At 42.4% G+C, this 18,326-nt stretch overlaps 1 protein-coding gene across 5 annotated transcripts in view; it reads left to right on the top strand.

Annotated features, from left to right (window-relative positions):
• Positions 1-18,326, top strand: part of MTA3 (metastasis associated 1 family member 3) — a 114,696-nt gene that overhangs the window by 32,816 nt on the left and 63,554 nt on the right. For all 5 annotated transcript variants that reach the window (XM_081854695.1, XM_081854696.1, XM_081854699.1 and 2 more), the window contains exons 5-8: positions 3,119-3,182; positions 4,439-4,556; positions 9,319-9,421; positions 15,426-15,525. In XM_081854695.1, the coding sequence (XP_081710821.1) occupies positions 3,119-3,182; positions 4,439-4,556; positions 9,319-9,421; positions 15,426-15,525 (385 nt within the window). The remainder of the gene's footprint in view (positions 1-3,118; positions 3,183-4,438; positions 4,557-9,318; positions 9,422-15,425; positions 15,526-18,326) is intronic.

Genomic DNA, 18,326 nt, shown 5'->3' on the forward strand with positions numbered 1-18,326 from the left:
CAGTCGTCTTTTAATGCCATCCAAGTTGGAGGCCATAACTGCCTCCTGCAGGGAGCAAGTTCCATAGTTGTGACTCTGCTTTGTGTGATGAAGTGCTTTCTTTCATCTGCCCCAAATCTTCTAACAGTTTCATTGGCTGTCCACAAGTTTTGGGTCATGAGAGAGGGTTAAAAACTTTTCTCTATCCACGTCATGCATAAATCTGCAAACTTCTGTCATGTTGCCTCTTACTTGCTTTTTCTGCAAGCTAACAAGTCCCTAATACTGCAGCGTTCCTTTGCAGAGGAACGTTCCTCCATCCCATCGATCATTGTTGGCTTCCCTTTTCTGAACCCTTTCCAACTCAACAATATCCTTTTTGAGGTGAGGCAACCAGAATTGTACACAGTACTCCGAATTATAGATTTGTATAATGATATTGGGGAGTTTTGTTTTCAGTTCCTTTCCTAATGATCCCTAGCATAGAATTGGCCTTTTTCATGTCCACAACACACTGGGCTGAGTGGTAGACTCGTAATCTGGTGAACCGGGTTCGCGTCTCCGCTCCTGGGTGACCTTGGGCTAGTCACACTTCTCTGAAGTCTCTTAGCCCCACTCACCTCACAGGGTGTCTGTTGTGGGGGAGGAAGGGAAAGGAAATTGTGAGCCGCTTTGAGACTCCTTAAGGGGAGTGATAAAGCGGGATATCAAATCCAAGCAACTACTCCTCCTCTTCTTCTTCTTCTTCTTCTTCTTCTTCTTCTTCTTCTTCTTCTTCTTCTTCTTGACTAACACCTTCATCAAGCTACCTGCTATGACCCCAAGGTCTTGCTCCTGGCTTGCCACCTCCAGTTCAGACCCCATGAGCATGTATGTGAAATTAATATTTTTTTGCTCCTTACACGCAACACTTTACAGTTGCTTGTTCCTGAAATGGTTCAAAAACCAAGGCGCAGCTTCCGATTGACTGCAGGAGCTTTTTGCAGTCACTTGGAAGCCACACCAGACGTTTGGCTTCTGAAAAACGTTCGCAAACTGGAACACTCATTTCCAGGTTTGCAGTGTTCAGGAGCCAAGCCGTTCGACTACCAAGGTACCACTGTATTTGTAAGAATGGATTCCAAATATGTGCACATTTAATGGATGGAGATTTCTGTGGAGGCTTGTTTCCCTTTCCCAGAAGCTCTGTAACTATCTGGGCCAGTTTCTGGCCAATCTGCAGTCTTTATTCAATTAAAATAGTTTGCCTCTCAGTGATGTTCAGCTCAAGGGGCTGGGCTCCCAGGCTTCAGTTCCGAAATGGATAGAGGCTATGTTAGCTTTGCTCCATGGCCCGGAGAAACACACTAATCTGGGGTGTTCAGTGGCCTACTGCCCTTGGAGACAACCTGTATTTTTGTTTCTGCTCTGTTGGATGGAAAACTTATCCTCATCCTTTCCAGCAAAGCTTTCTGATCTCCTCCTCCTGGGGGGTCGAAAGGGATGTATCTCAGTGGTACAGCATCTGCTTTCCATGCAGAAGAATGTCCCAGGTGCAATGCCCAGTATGGCTGGGAGAGACTTTCTGCCTTAAAGCACGGAGAGCTATTGCTACTTAGCATGGACAATACTGAGCAAGGTGGAATGATGATCTCACTCAGTAGAAGGCAGCTTCCTATTCAGAATGCTGTTGTCTAGCTTGCAGGCTTCCCTCAGGCATCTGATCAGCCGCTGTGAAGACACGATGCGGAACAAGATGGACTATTGGCCTGATCCAGCAGCCTCTTCTTATGTCCCCCCACCTTTGTAATCTTTCTTATTTTAAAAAATCATTTTTATTAAGTTTTCCGTTTTAACAATCCAATCAAATCACATTAAATATTCTAAATTATACATATAAAAGGTATATATATGTCTGCAAAAGTATCACAGAGTTCAGTTAGGCTTCCCTCTGCATAAATGGGAATAAAGGTAAAGGTAAAGGTACCCCTGCCCGTACGGGCCAGTCATGTCTGACTCAAGGGTTGTGCGCTCATCTCACTTAAGAGGCCGGGCGCTGTCCAAAGACACTTCCGGGTCACGTGGCCAGCGTGACGAAGCTGCTCTGGCGAGCCAGCACCAGCGCAGCGCACGGAAACGCCGTTTACCTTCCCGCTATAAAGCGGTACCTATTTATCTACTTGCACTTAGGGGTGCTTTCGAACTACTAGGTGGGCAGGAGCTGGGACTGAAAGACGGGAGCTCATCCCGCCGCGCGGATTCGAACCACCGACCATACGATCGGCAAGTCCTAGGCACTGAGGTTTTACCCACAGCGCCACCCGCGCCCCAATTATACATATACATATCAATAAATCCAAATATTCTTCCGAATTATAATTTTTTTGTTGGGGCTTCCCCTGCTTCGAGTTCGGGGGGGGGGGCTCTGATCATCTCATATCTCTGCTTCTTTTGATAGTCATTTCTAATAGTTCCTTTAAATCTTCCTGTTGTTTTCCTTCTTTCACTGCCTCTGAGTTGTTTTCACAAGCGAGTTGAAGAAAATGATGTGTTTCTGTGTGGATTTTATGTGTTTGAGACCCCTCTGTCCATGCAGCATCTCCTCGCATGCTGGTATTTTTGCCGAATCAATCCAAAATTATTTTCGCTGCTTTGTAATCTTTGTAATCTTTCAGCCAGTGAGGCTACATATGGCATAGAGAGCTACGCAGCCAGGATCCCAAGCTGGGCTTTACATGAGCCTGTTATTTGAACGATATTAAGATAACTTCAGTTTTGAATAAACTTCACTACAGCCAGTTTTGAAAGCATGCATTTAAGTGGGGTGTACTTCAAATGAAGATGGTACCGTTTTAAAGGTCTCTGTCCTTTTCCTTAAATGTTTCCTTTCCGTTGAGTTTTATGCAGAAATAATTAATGTGTTTAGTTCTTTTGTATTTGCGATGATACTGAAATTTCTTACTTTCTTCACACGTATTCCCTTTCCTGAAGCCTGTTTACTCATGGTGCATTCATGGACATTTCCTGTTTAAAAATCATTGATTTAACTGAAATTTCTAAATTCTGAACTTGGTTGACTAATCTGTTGTCATTTGCTGCTTGAAAAAAATGGTGTTATAAATCATTAATATGTTGTTGATTTTTGTGTGTGCCTTTATAGGGGGAAATGCAGTGTTGCACTTCTGAATGAGACAGAGTCTGTATTGTCGTATCTCATTAAAGAGGTAATGCCACATTTTTCATAACTTTCAGCATCCTTTTTATATGTGGTTTCCTTTAGTATTGTGATTTTTCCTGCGGATTGTTAGGAAAACCAAATAATCCTTTTGCTAAGTAGCATAATATGAATAGCTAAAGTTGAAAATGATTTGTGTCTGTGTTTATTGTTTGGAATGTTTAGTTTCTTGAATTATTGATGCTTTATTGTAACAATACTGAAACAGTTCATTTTGACTTTCAGCCAGAATTTGGCAAATGAAAACGGGCTATCTCTTTCTGAGTGCCTAATTCTTTTCCCAGTGATATGTGATTAAATTTTAATATGATTAACTCAAGATTTGGGAGGGAAGGGCAATTTGATCCACCCACAAACAGATAATATATTTTTTTACACAACAACGGCAGCACGAATATTAAACCCATGAAAATGGTGCAGTGAGGTGGTATCTACCAAAGAAGAATGACAGCTGAAATTGATAGAATATGTAGAATTGATGTGTAAAATTAGAGATCAGAATGAGACTGATTTTAAAGAAGATGGGAAAATGTTTGCAGAATACTTAACAACTCAGTGTAAATATGTTAAAACGCAAACAGGAGTTGAGTAAGAACAGCAGTAAGGGTGAACTTTCTTTTGTGATAAGTTAAAGGTATAGAGTAGCTATAATATGCAGCATAAATTGAAATTTTATGGGGGAACCATGGAGGGAGAGAGGGAGGGGAAGTCGTAGGTGGAATGATTGATTGCTAAATTTGAAATATTGTTGATTTTTTTATTTATTAAAAATATATAAATAACATTATTTTTAAAACAGAAATTTGTTCCATCCACATTTCATAGCAACCAGCCTGATCTGCCCTGGATTTATTCACAGATTGGAATGCTGTCAGCATTTGGATTATCCCATTCTTTAAATTTGCATTGAATTGTGTATGTTTAGGTACATCATAATGAATGTTCCATGGTAAAAATGCATTGAAAAGTATACGAAATGTGTATTTTAGGGGAAATAAATGCTTACTTTAGGGGAAAGTGCCCAAAATGTAAATGCATCTTTTCCAAGCTTTTTTTTTTTTTTAAAAAAAATCTTCCGAAAATAGGATGTAATCGACCTATGCAAAACTTGCTAGGGAAAAAAAATGGGCTGATCTGTCCAAGCATTTTTCCGGTGCATGTGACTTAAAATGCAAAAATATGTACTGTTGTTTTATCTGTCATGATCTAATAGTACTTTGGAAAATACATGTCTTCTTTTTTTAGGATACTTTCTTCTATTCACTGGTATACGATCCATCACTGAAAACACTTCTAGCAGACAAAGGAGAAATCAGAGTAGGTCCCAGATATCAAGCAGATGTTCCAGATATGCTTGCAGAAGGTAAAACTCATTATAGTTTTGACTTGGTGTACCAGTTTCTTTTTAAGTCTGGTGTGCTTTGATGCAGCTTTGAATGTGCAGGCTATTTTTATTATTATTTATAAAAGTAGATGTATACCGTTTTCTTGCAAAACTTCAGGATGGTGTACAGCAAGTTAAGAAGCAATGAAAGCCATTAAAACAGAACCAATAATTAGAATGGCTGGCTACTCAAGAAGAAATGCAGAGAATTGCACAGGCCTGATAACATTAAAAAAGCTTCAAGACACCTGAATTAATGGAAGACTTCCTGGTTTGTTTACTTGGTCACACAAGGGGAGGCGTGCCGAGGCTGCATGCACAACCAAAAGACCCATTCATATGTTGGTTATTAAGCTGAGATTCAGTTGTCCAAACTTGGTCCATGCACATGAATGTTGAGGCCAATCCAGGAGAAGTAGAATTGCCTCTATCCCTTGCTGTCACAAAAATGGTGGCACTGGCTTGGACGAAGGGTTGTGGACGTTGGGTGTCTCATTAGGAAAGATGGAGACAGCCATTCCCTATTTTGTCAGAATATGATGATGATGATGACATTTCAGTCTCTGTGGACATTATGAATTATAAAAAGTGGCCATAACAAACATACGTAAAATAAGCTGTTTCTGTTGCGATTTAATCTTCAAAATACAGCCAGTAGCAGGCAGATCCTAGGTGTGAATCTTGTCTGAAAGTGGCAGTCTTGGGGAAGTGGGTATGTAGCTGTAGGAGCCTGGTTCATTCACACCCTTGCTTTTGCACCCCTTCATCCCAAACTACAACTACCATTGGAAAAATGTGAGTGCACTTTCCATGGATTGTAGTGACGACCACAGTGTAATTCACCAACTGAGAAGTTTCCCTACCTTGACTTGGTAGCTGCTGTTAGGTCTCCATTCAGAATTGCCTTCACCCTGGAGAAATGAAATCAGTGTGAATTGACACAACTTCTGTGGAATGCATGTCAGTGTTTCAAGAAGTAATGTGACAGCTTTATGAACAAACACGTCTTTTTTAAAGGTTTTTGCAAACTGTGTAGCTGACCTGCTCTTTATAAATAACCTTAAGCATCAAAGGGAAAAAATGTTTTATTTATAGCACCTAGTCTATTTGATGGGGTTCTTGCTATAAAACAGTTCCTGGTCATGAGACATGGTGAAAGCAACCGCTTGCTTATCTCTCAGATGTAATTGACTTTTAAATAAATTCAATAAGACCTTTATTACATAGTAACATCCTCTGTGATTTATGGCACAAGACCCTTTCATTTCTTCTTTTAACATATATTTGAAGAACGAATACACTGGTTTTTCTTATGAAAGTGGTGGCCTAGGGCACATGTTGTTGGCAATATGCTCAAGTAGACCCTTTGAAGTCAATGGCCATGAGCAATATATTCTACCCATTTTTTTTAGTGGGTCCTCTCTAAGTAAGAGTCATGTTGGGTTCAGCCCATTGCTCCATACAAGCTTGTAAATCAGTGGCACGTAAGAATACTTACTTTCAGTGACCAGGAAGAGAAGTTATGCCAACATTTATACTGTTGTTTGCTTTTAAGCCAGGCAGTCTGCAATCCTAAATCTGCTTACCTGGGAGCAGGGCTGGGCGATATCTGGTTTTCAACATCACGATATATAACCAGCTAAATATCACGACATAAATCTGCGGTGGCGGAGGGCCTTGCTGTGCCTTCCCAAAGCAGCAGAGGAAGCCCCATTAGCCAAAGTGGTGCTTCAGGTTAAGAACAGTTTCAGGTTAAGAACGGACCTCCGGAACAAATTAAGTACTTAACCTGAGGTACCACTGTGTTGATATATTGGCCAGCCCTACCAGAGACTGTTACATCTCTGTGATCCATACCTTCCTGCTCTAGTCTTCACGAAGTTCCTCCATGCTTTTTTCATCCATTGCCACACTCCACCCTCTTAAGACTTCCTATGCATGCTTACTTAGAAGTAAGTCTAACCGAGTTCGGTGTAGCTTACTCCCAAACACACATGCGCAGGAACACATAGGATTCCTGACAAATACCAGATGCAATGCTCACTTCTGCTCTGTTTCTCCACTTGTGGCTGCGTCACTCTGCTCCCTCCTGCCTTTGCTTCTTCTCTTTTCTTGACTATATATAGAAAACACATTAGTCGATGCATCATAGTCCTGGATCATTGGGAGATGCAAGTTTATACTTTTAGACACATTTCAAATGTGCAGGACGATGTTGCTGTCATCCTGGAAACCAAGACTTTCGCATTTAAAAAGTCAATAAATCATTGAGCATGGAAATTTAGCATGTCAGGGTGAAGGATTTCAGCCTAGATTTCTTCTTGCTTCATGAAGAAGGAATGTCCCTAGTATATATGACAGCCCTTCTACCTGTGGTTTAAAATACATGCAGGTCCTGCTATCTGAACATAATACGTTCCCTGGAAATAGCTCTTTAGTTCCCTCCCTCCATGGTTTCGGCCTGAAATGGTTGCTGCCAACCAGAAAAATGCAGAGAACTGCTCAAATATCTGAATCAGTCATTCGTGTAGTGAGGTTTGGGTATAATTATTTATGTTTGGATAATTGAGATTTTGGATAATTAGCATTCCCATAGTGAGACCTGCATGTGCTATATTTCAAGGAGGAATACACTTTGGGTGCTCTCTCTTTTGGCACACTTCAATCTACTGTTCAGATTATATATAACTGAATATAAAATGGGAGGGGAAGGCCCTGTTTGTATGTATTGAATCCACAAAAATGTTAAAACATATGCATTTCTTAACACTTCCAAAATATGGGTTGGTATTCAGTGCTAGAGCAACTTAGAGTAGACCCACTGAAGTTAATTTTACTAATTTCAGTGCTAGTGCTACTCAGAGTAGACCCACTGAAGTTAATGGGCATGGCTAACTTAGGTTTACTAATTTTAATGGTTCTGCTCTGAATAGGACTTCATTGAAGGCAACCCATAATTTTCTTTCCCCAGAAGCTGTTAGTATGGTGACTACATAATGGTCCCAAAGCCCATTCTTGATTTATTTTACTTATTGCAGTGGGCAATGTGTGTCTGTGTTTTATATTGTTATGAGTATGTGCCCAAATCTGTGCAGCTGAACTAGAATAATAGCAGCCTGACAGTTAGTTGTGAGGTGGGTGGTGTGAAATGAATAGGGATGTTGGATACAAGACCAAACATCACTGTTCTTTGGTCCAGCATGCAAAGCCTACTCAGAGAAGAAGGGCCTCATGTAGAAAGGGCTGGTTGGTCTCACATGGAGATGGTGAACTCAGCTCCAGTGAGGCAATGGGAGAGTATGGGTATTAAGATTGGTCCAACCCTGTTGCAGCATGTGATCTGGGACGCAGCTATTATAGACAGATGCATAATTGGCTGGGATCTGGCGCCTGGAACTCATGGAATCTTGCACTGCTCAGAAATTGAGGTGGCTTGCGGTATATTAACACCTTCCACAAGATGGAAATCTGAACACATGCAGACATGCTTAGGAAAGATGGTGTGATTTACCTTGAAAGTTATTATGAAATACTGTTATGTCGGAAAAGGCTCATTTTAAGGCCAAGTTAGAAACTGTGAATTATTCATCAGTTCAGCTTGGATAAGTGAAGGTTAAGAGTATGAGACCTTGAATATCATGTCCCATTTCTAGCTGCAGAATTGGGAGACACGGACAATTAATGCTGCTTTGTGGTTTTTTACTGCAAAAGAAATTAGTGGAAATAAAGAGGGGAGACGAGCAGTCTAGCCACAATCTAGCTACAGAAAAGAAGATATGGATTCATGAACTGCACAAATAAAGGGGCTAATTGCTTTTTGTTCGAAGGGCAGATGACAATGCATTTAGGGAAAGGTATTTAAGAGTCTGTTGAAAGCAATTTGTGTGTTGAGTCAGTGATTATGGAGCAGGCATCTGTAAGCAATTAAGTTGGAGTCTATCTGCAAAGTGTATTTTTAAGGACTGTTCTGACTGGTGCTGAAACACAAACAAATTGATTGTAGCTGCATGGTCACAGACTTGACGGTGGCATCATAGATGCAGCTCAAATGTCACCACCATTGTGGTTTTGCTGCCAGGACCAGCTTCCGGTTTGCAAGCCTTCCTTCCTTCCTGTATGCCACTTTCCTCCATCATTTGCTGGCTTACAATGAGGTATCTTGAGTGGGTAAACTGTGCTTACTGCAAAGCATAACTGGTTTCCAAATTAGAACTGGAAAACCATTTCAAACTACATATTTAATTATTTTTTTTGATCCAGAGGCAAACTATAGCTCTTTTTTGGCATTCTGTCTGGATATGTGAAGGCAAAGGTTTGTAGAGAGACTGGGAGTGTGTCTTGGCCATGCCCCAATGTCTCCAGGTCTACCCACACCACCCCCAGTCCTTCACATGATTAGCCATGGTCATTTTTAATGATTACTTTGCATTGTTTTTATGGTTTTGTATGTTTTGTTGTATATATTGTTGTACACCACCTTGATATTTTATATGCATTTATAAAACATATTATGCAATTCTTTTAACACGAGAAGCTGTTTGATATTCAGTAGCTGATTTCCATACGTACGCTGGCTATTTTTTAATTTCTTACCGCATTGCAAAATTCAGTGCGGCATTTGAACTGTGCTGAACTGACCATTGTGTATAACTGTTGGATACATGTTCAATTTAAGCATGATACAAGACAAGTAGAAAGATAAACTATTTTTATATGCGCTACTTTTTTTTTTTTTTGCCAGGAGAAACAGATGACCGGGAACAGGCAAAGCCTGAAGTAAAAGTATGGGATCCAGACAGCCATCTCACTGATCATCAGATCGACCAGTTTTTAGTAGTAGCCCGGTAAGATTAACACCTTCATTCTCTCCCCCTCTTAATAATAAAGGGCATGATCCGAACCAGGGGTGGGGAAGCCATGCGCCCCCCCCCCCAAATGCATAATCTTTCCTCCGTGGAACAAATGTTATAAGGAGTCTATTCTGTTTTCCCTGGAGAAGAGAAGAATGAAGGTAGACTCGCTGGCACCCTTTAAATATATGAAGAATTGTCATGCAGAAGATGAAACAAAGCAGTAACCGGCAGAAGGCATGGGGAGGGTGCCAGAGGCCTTGAACCCAAAGCTGCCTAGGTCTCCCTAAGATGCTTGTTTCCCCACCTTCTGACCTTGGGAGGGGAGTTTCTGTATCTCCCAGGCTATCCAGCAGAGCTACAGATGTAGCAGCAAGTATACCACTCAGTGCCTCCCCAGACCCTGTTGTTGTTGTTAAAATTTATTACCTGCCCTTCATGCTAAGGTCCCAGGGCAGGATTACAACAATGAAAGCACAGCATTAATGATGTAACACAACATCACACAATATTAAAACAGATTAAAGAACTTACAATTACAGAAGTTGCTTTTCCTGAAAGAGAAGCAAATTCTCTGTTTTCTCTCTTTATTTCATTTCTCTGCTTACCTACAAATCTTAAGTTTTCCACAATCAGTATGGGGTTAAGAGGTAGTCGTGTGTGTGTGTGTGTGTATTCAGTGGCGGAGCTTCATGCTCTGGCATGGGGTGGGGTGGGGTGGAGAGCAGGCAGGGGCGGGGCTGGCGTGTGTCCTGGGGGTGGGGCGTGCCACCTGCAGGGGTGGGGCACACATCCTTGGGGTGGGGCACGCCGCCTACAGGGGTGTGGTGCCCAGGACTGTTGGGGGGGGGGGGCAGCCGCGATGGCACTCCACTGGGATCGCACTGCTGGGGGCGGTGCACTCCCCCCGCACTCCTCTTCTTCCGCCAGTGTGTATATTTTTCCAAGAAGAAAAATCTTATCATTTTCTGTGACTTGATTCTTATGTGAGCTTTTAAGCCCTGGTTGTCTCAGTAGCTCTTTTTATTCTATCTGCCCTCATTGGAAAATCTCAAGTTGAATGTTTTGTCTAGTGCAAATAAAGCCCCTCTCCCTTATTCATTTCTGTTTTTGTAAAAAATACATTTATTTCCACCGTGCTACATGGAAGGGTCCTTCAGCGTGAGAAGTTATGGTTCTTCCAATTTCTTTCTTTTTTTTCTTTTGGCCTCAGCATTGCCACAAAATATTCTTTAGCAAGTTATTTGAAAGAGATTCTCCCCTGCCAACAGTTTTCTCTTGCTGTTTCCTGAGATTGAATTGGAAGTAGATATACTGTTGTATTTGTAGTGTAGGAGAACTTAATTTCCAATAAATAATTGTCTTTTTTTGTAACTTTGTGGTTGCACTCCAACTGTGCTGAAAAATGTGGAAGAAACCAACATGGCTCCATCAATTTTAGTAATTTTCCTTTGTGCAGTGAATCAGAAGAAAAGTAAACAATGCACTCAGTATATTAAGTATTATTTGTGTTTGTTTTGCTTGCCTAAGGCCACCTTGTGCTTTAATGACAGAGGTGAGATTCCAGTTGGACACTTCCTGATTTGTAGCTCAGTCAGCACAATTTTGATTTCTTTTTCCAAAAAGAAAATTAGCCAGTCTTTAAAAATGCAGCTATTGATCTGTCCCAGCCACTGAATTCTTGCTCACCAAAGACTGTGTTTCTTCTGGGCTTTGTCAAAGCCCCTGGGATCCTGCACAGAGAATGACTTTCTGAGGACTGCCATTGTGAATTATTTCCATATGCTGTACTATTACCATAATAGAGGTCTCACACTTAGGAGGCCTGTGTGTGTCCTGCTTTACACAGGTAAAAAAAGTAAAGGTAAAGGACCCCTGACAGTTAAGTCCAGTCGTGAACGAATCTGGGGTCGCTGTGTTCATCTTGCTTTACTGGCCGAGGGAGCCAGTGTTTGTCTGCAGACAGTTTTTCCGAGTCATGTGGCCAGCATGACTAAGCTGCTTCTGGTGAAACCAGAGCAGCACACGGAAATGCCATTTACCTTCCTGCCGGAACTTGCACTTTGACATGCTTTCGAACTGCTAGGTTGCCAGGAGCTGGGACCGAACAATGGGAGCTCACCCCCTTGCGGGGCCTCGAACCACAACCTTTCGATCGGCAAGTCCAAGCGGCACATTGGTTTAGACCACAGTGCCACCCGCATCCCCGTCCTAACCATTACATCTCTGCAATTGATGCAAAACCCCCCCCCCCCGATAGATACCACCATGCACCTTCCACTCTTGTGCATGATTTGACCAGGGAATAATGCCATTCCACAAGAAGAGGGCCTTGAAGTGGCTTTGTCTTTAGGCTGATGAGCTGGATAGGATAGGACACCTCAGCATGGTCAAGCCAAGACTATATAGGCAGTCTCGTCTCCTGTCTAGGAGCATCACAAAACTCCATTGCCTGTGCCACGTGTGACCTCCATGTTGGAGGCTAGACACTGGGTAGAGAAAGCCCAAGGACCGCATTCCTCCTGGACAACCTCAAGCAGGCCACATGCAAGTAATTGATGGAACTAGAGATAAAAAATGGCTGAAGCAATGAATGTGAATATGACATTTATACAATGGGCTAGTTTCTACACACACCCTCACATCCCGCTCCATCCTTCTGGTCATGCAAGAAGCATTATCAGATGCAAGAGGGGAGACTCTTCAGGGTCAGACAAAGAGACCTCTAGGTCCACATGTGCCCCCCCCCAAGCTTGATGTCCCCAACCCCTGCTTTATCAACCACAGCTTTGTATGGCAGCACAATATTGGCTGCTCAGAATTTTCTAACAGTAGGAAGCTATCACCTTTTTTCAGTGCTTGACTTGTTATTAAAGCAGTGCCCCATTCCACCAAGGATCCTGCTTAGGGGTGGAGTAGTCTGTCTCTTCAATACCAGTGACAAAAACATTCTAAGGGCCAATTAAGATTTTTTTTAACTAAAAACACCAAGCCGCAGACCCTCCGTGTCAACAGCTCACAGATAATTACAGCTGGAAATTGACCCAAGGGACTTGCAGCCATCAGACAGTGAGAATGTGACATATTGGATATATTATCAACTCTAGCCTGCTGCATTATTTCAGAGAAGAAATGTTCTTCGGATCATCCTTTGGAGCAAGCAGTGCTTATTATTACCGATGTTGGTGTTCTCTCTACCTTAAAGAAAACAGAACCAAAAAACCTCAGTGGGGAAATGTGATAATGAAACACAAACAAGTTAAATTCTGGCCTCTGCTTTTATTCTTCTTTTTTTTAAAGGTGCAAGTGTGGTAGATGTGGGACAAACAACAAATATCTCAGGCTGCATTTGCACTGACAATTTGTTGCCTATGCTCCAATAGTCTCTCTCTTTTTTTTATTTGGGCTTCCCAAATTACTGCCTCTATTTTTGTTCTTGACTTTTCTTTCCAGAAGCTGTACACCCCCGAGTAAGGAAAGTCTACACAAAGCTTTGTTCAGATGAGCAAGTTCTAGTATTGCAACACAAGAAGAAACTGCTGTAGAAAAGCACTAGATAACACCTGGCTAAGTCCCGCCAGATTATTTTGTGCTGGTGAAAGCAGCAGAGCTGGCTCTGAACAAGCTTACCTGCCTGCAATACATTTCTTGTGCAGCTCAATGGGGAGCAGATGTGGGGCATCAGTGGGAAAGTGCAAATACAAGTGCAGATACTGGCTCTGAGAGCCAGTGTGGTGTAGTGGTTAAGAGCGGTAGACTCGCAGTCTGGGGAACTGGGTTTGCGTCTCTGCTCCTCCACATGCAGCTGCTGGGTGACCTTGGGCTAGTCACACTTATCTGAAGTCTCTTAGCCTCACTCACCTCATAGAGTGTTTGTTGTGGGGGAGGAAGGGAAAGGAGAATGTTAGCCGCTTTGAGACTCCTTCGGGTAGAGATAAAGCGGGATATCAAATCCAAACTCCTCCTCCTCCTCCTCCTCCTCCTCCTCCTCCTCCTCCTCCTCCTCCTCTTCTTCTTCTTCTTCTTCTTCTTCTTCTTCTTCTTCTTCTTCAGGGCAAGACTGGAGAAACAGAAAATGTTTGTGTGTATTGGCATGTTTGTATTAGCAAAAAATGATAGTCTCCAAGCCCCTGCTAGTTTGGCCACTGTGACCAAGGCATTCCAGATACCTTGGCTGCACAAAAACTAAATATGCCCCCTACAACCTCAGAAACACTGTTTAGCTAAGTTGTTTTGAATACCTTGGTCACATGGCAGATATACAGCCCCTAGTCTTCTCCCAACCTTGGACTTGGGGAGGGAATTGGGATCACTGTGCAGCAGTCAGATCGATCCCTTTCTAATGGTGCAGCTTCAGAGTTAAGAATTAGGCTGGGACTTGTCATGGTCGCCAGAGGAGGTTGTCACACTCGCCACAGGGGACTGAAAATATGGAAGACTGTACTTTGGGGATTGGATACCCTTCGGAATCATTTCTGATCCTTGGAGGGGAAGCACTGTGCACATTTGCAAGCACATTTCTTTCTTAGGAGTCCTTGAGCATGTTTCCTTCTCTGCACTTATGTATTATGTTGGAATAGTTACAGTTTGTAGCAACGTTATGAGGGCTGGCATCATGCAATTTTTTAACACCCCCTCATTTTTAATTTTGTTGTTTCTCAGTTTCTGATGACCCACCACTATTGAGAATAATAAACTGAAATGTAAATGTCAAACTAAAAAAACCTCTCTTAACAGCTTGAATAACACAGCGGTCCTCTCTCAGTCAGGCTAAGGTGGAGGTGGTCATCCAATTTAAAGCCAAAAAAAATCCTTTTAAAATAATGATGGTTGAGGAAAATAAATAACTGATTGCCTCATTTACTTGTGTAAATTGCTAAAAAACCAGCAGCTGTAAAGTCCTGTAGTAGTCCAACTGTTGACAGATTTTTATTGTGATTTTTATGAAAGGAAATGTAATTTGAAATTTCAAGTTTTCTTCAATTATGCCTTCAAGTTAAAAGGAAAATTGACATATTGGAACAGGAGTCACAGTGGGTTGATTCATAAGTGTACTTAATATGCCCTATTCTTTTGGTTGCTCTTGTGCTGGTAGCCCCTATCCAATTGGTAGAATGTTTAAATAACCCAAGTATGGAGGTGGCTCTGGGCCATTTAAATGATCTCTGGTTCTCAGAGGAGCTGCTCATAGATAAATGGTTGGAAGAGCATTTTAAGGGTACTGAAAACACTGGGGTTTTTTTGGGTGTTTGGGTGGTGTGTGAGATACTGAGCCTCGACACAGGGTGTGTTTTTTAAAAATGTGTTTCAGTAACACTAATAACCCCTGGAAATCAACTTAATTTGCCTTTGTAGGTTAGCATTACTCTGGGTGTGTTTGTGTCAAGGCATGGTTGAGGCCAGAAGTATCTCTCCAAAAGGCATGCCCTCAGCCTCTGGCATAGAAATGCAGCTTACTAACCATTTAGCAAGCTTACAGTAAAGGAAAAAAAAGTCTTCCACAAAGGGGTTGACAGCTCCACCCCTCCTATACAAGTTTGCTTACTCACCTGTGTACAATTCCTGGTCACCTATGGCTACCGTGTGCATATAGTTTAAGACAAAGTTGCAGTCATTAACCTAGAGGTACTTACAGCTTTCTCTCTGTGTGTAATAGAGCTCTCTGCTTGTCTCACAGTGTCTTCCTGCATTTATTCGCTCCCCTCATGCCCCCACTTGCACAGAGGTTTTATTGGCACACCATATATGAAAGATATAGATATAGCCTGTGGTGGACATTTGCCCCTATTAATACAGATTCACCTTCGGTATTCACGCTAAACATCTGAGTTTGCTTTGAAGTCTTTCCATTCACAGGTGAATCCTAACATGCCTGCCAATAAACTATGGAGCGCATGTGAAAGAGCGGGCATGCATATGATGCCTTAAATGTATATCTGGTTTTCATTGTTTTCATGGGTATTTTTTAATTTTTGCAATTCTTTTGTATGTTTTTCAGTGCGGTCGGTACGTTTGCCCGAGCTCTGGACTGCAGTAGTTCAGTAAGACAACCTAGTTTACACATGAGCGCTGCTGCTGCTTCCCGTGACATCACTCTGGTGAGATGCTTCCTTGAAATCCTGTTTTTGCGCATTAATGCATGCTGGGTGGGATTTAAGAGGCCAACTTCCTCCTGGCCCTGTGTGCTGCTGATCAGGGTGTGAAGGATTTTGAATACCTGCATGTGAATGTTCTGAGTACTTCCTTCAGCTGCCTCTTGTTCAAGCCAAACTGCTGGGAACCTTCTTACAGAATCACAGAACTGTAGTGTTGGAAGGGACTTTGAGGGTCTTCGAGTCCAACCCCCTGCAATGCAGGAATCTCAGCTAAAGCATCCATGACAGATGGCCACCCAACCTCTGCTTAAAAACTCCCGTGAATGAGGTTTTCTTTTTCGGAGGTAGGGGCTGGAGGAGGAAGAAATGCATCACATGGAAGGTGTTTTAGGTAGCATTCAGGGGTAGGGTGGGGATTGCAAATTGTCTCCCTTTAGGCTAGCAGATACTTCCACAGGACTTAAAGCTGTTCTGTAAATGGAGCAGCAACATTGGATTTCACCCACAGAACTTATTAATAGTGTGTTACACTGTTTCAATATATTAAAGAGCTAAGGCTACGATCCTATTCAGTAAGTGATATTCAACTAAGTTTTACTCGGAGTCGACTCACTTAAAATAATGAACATAACTAAGTTAGGCCCATTAATTTCAGTGGGTGTACTCTGAGTAGATGAATACCACCGTGCAGTAAGCCCAGCTGAACACAAAAGAACTTTTAAGTGGGCATGTTTAAGACTGTGCTGCAAAAGACCCAGGTGTTTCAGGGTACAGCAGGTTCATGTCATCCATCCCTTGACACCTGACAGGCCTGTACAAACATTATTTTACGGCTGGATTTTGGCATCTCTCAGTGTTTGGAAATGGTTGCTCTTTGTTCCTGAAACTAATAATAAAATGCATTTTTTGAAAGTGGAAGAATGATACCATTTAAGCATAATATGAGAGCATCTTTTAGATAACCATTTGCTGTCATAAGAGAATAAGCACGAAAACGTATGAAAATATGGTATTCATCTTTCAGTGTCTCTGAATATGGCAATTGATAGGTTAGTCCAAAAAGAGTGATAAAGCTTGACTGAAAATAACTTGATACTGTTACATATGGAAATCTGAAACACAAATCTTTACAATCCAGGCCAGTGGTTCCCAATTGGTGGTCCATTGACCCACTGGGTCTGTCTAATGCACCCGGGGGTCTGTGGCACGTACCCCTCAACTGTCTGGGACATCCCGTTTTTGGTCGCCATACTCTCATGTGGGTCATGTGACTCACATGGGCGCATGTCCCGGTTTTGTCCTGGGACATGTTGGCGGGTACGGTGGCGCCATTCACATAATGAAAACTACCACAGAGATAGCAACATTTTCAAAAGTAGGGGGACCATGGCTCGGCTTTTGAAAAACGGGGGGTCTGCAGAACTTGGCTAATTGGGAACTGCTCAGCAAGTTCACAATAGTCATCTTCAGGAGTTACTTAAAAGACTTGAGTCATCACGGGGGAAGGAGGCGGAGCGGGCGAACACGCAGGCTGGGGCCCCATCACCAATCTCATTGCCCTTCAACTCACGGGCAGCCTCTTGTACCTGGTGGAGGAGCCCTGTATGCTTTAAAGCCCTGGAAAATTAGTGGGAAATGAATGGGGAGCTTCCATGATGAGGATAATGAGGACAGTGGTGAGGCACAGCTCATCCCCAGTGCTCCTCTCGTATGATAACTTACCCTTCTTCAGTAACACCTAAAATGGCTAAACCTGTTCCTCTTTTGCTGTTGCAAATTCAAGAAGAAGCCATGAGCTTCTTAGGAGGAGGGCCGGGCTGGCACTGAGGCAGCTCTTAACTGCGTTCGCACTAGTAGCTATGTGGAACTGCATTGAGAGGCAATGGCGAGAGGATCAGACCAGAGACAGAGGATATCCAGGCTCAAGTCCTTACTTCATTGTGAATCTCACTGGGCAATCTTGATCTAGTCTCTCTCTCTCTCAATGTACCTCAGAGGGTTATTGTAAAGCTATAATGGAAGGAGGGACCATGGAGGAACAGCGGGAAGTTATATAAATATGCATGGCCTTTGGGTATCTGGCAGTGTATTTCCCCTCCTTCACACTGTTCCGAGGCTGTTCTGTCCTCAAAAGTACACACTGGGTACACTGACTGACTGATGATACATTTAGTTTTTGGACAGTTGTGCGAAAGTTTTATCCTTGCTAATGATTAACTTCGTTAACCAGAAGAGCCAAGCCAGATTTAATTACCATTCTGTGCTCTTGTTCATTATCTCGACCGCTTCTTGCCTGCTTTCTTGGCATTATTAAAACTTCTGTTCTCTTTTTCATTCTCAAGCTAAGGAGGATGTTTCCCCCCTTCAAATAGCACTTTTACTCTTAATTGGTGATCATATTTGGAGCTGACGTGCTCTCTGAGGGTTTTGATATATTTCATTACCATCCTGAAAGTACTTGGTTGTTAAAACACAGTATTCTAATCCTCTTTTTTTAAAGCAGCTAGCCCTTGCTTTCTGTTCTATTCTTTTACTGAATTGAAAGTCCTTTGTTGCTGTGTCTCTTAAAGGCTGTATGTTCAGTGGTAGAGCACATGCATTTTATTCAAAAGGTCTCAGCTTTGATCCCCAGCATCTCCAGAGGGAATCTTAGAGCCAGTGCTAGTCAGTGTCAGCAGTACAGACCTATATGGACCAATATTCTGGTATAAGGCAGCTTCATACGATTCTGTGTTCCTCCCTTGTTCCTAATGCCCTTTTCAAATTATTTCTAAAATGTGTTGCATGCTTTGGGCATCCTCCCT

The sequence above is a fragment of the Podarcis erhardii genome (assembly GCF_964252035.2).
Source record: "Podarcis erhardii genome assembly, chromosome: 3".
Lineage (NCBI taxonomy): Eukaryota > Metazoa > Chordata > Lepidosauria > Squamata > Lacertidae > Podarcis > Podarcis erhardii.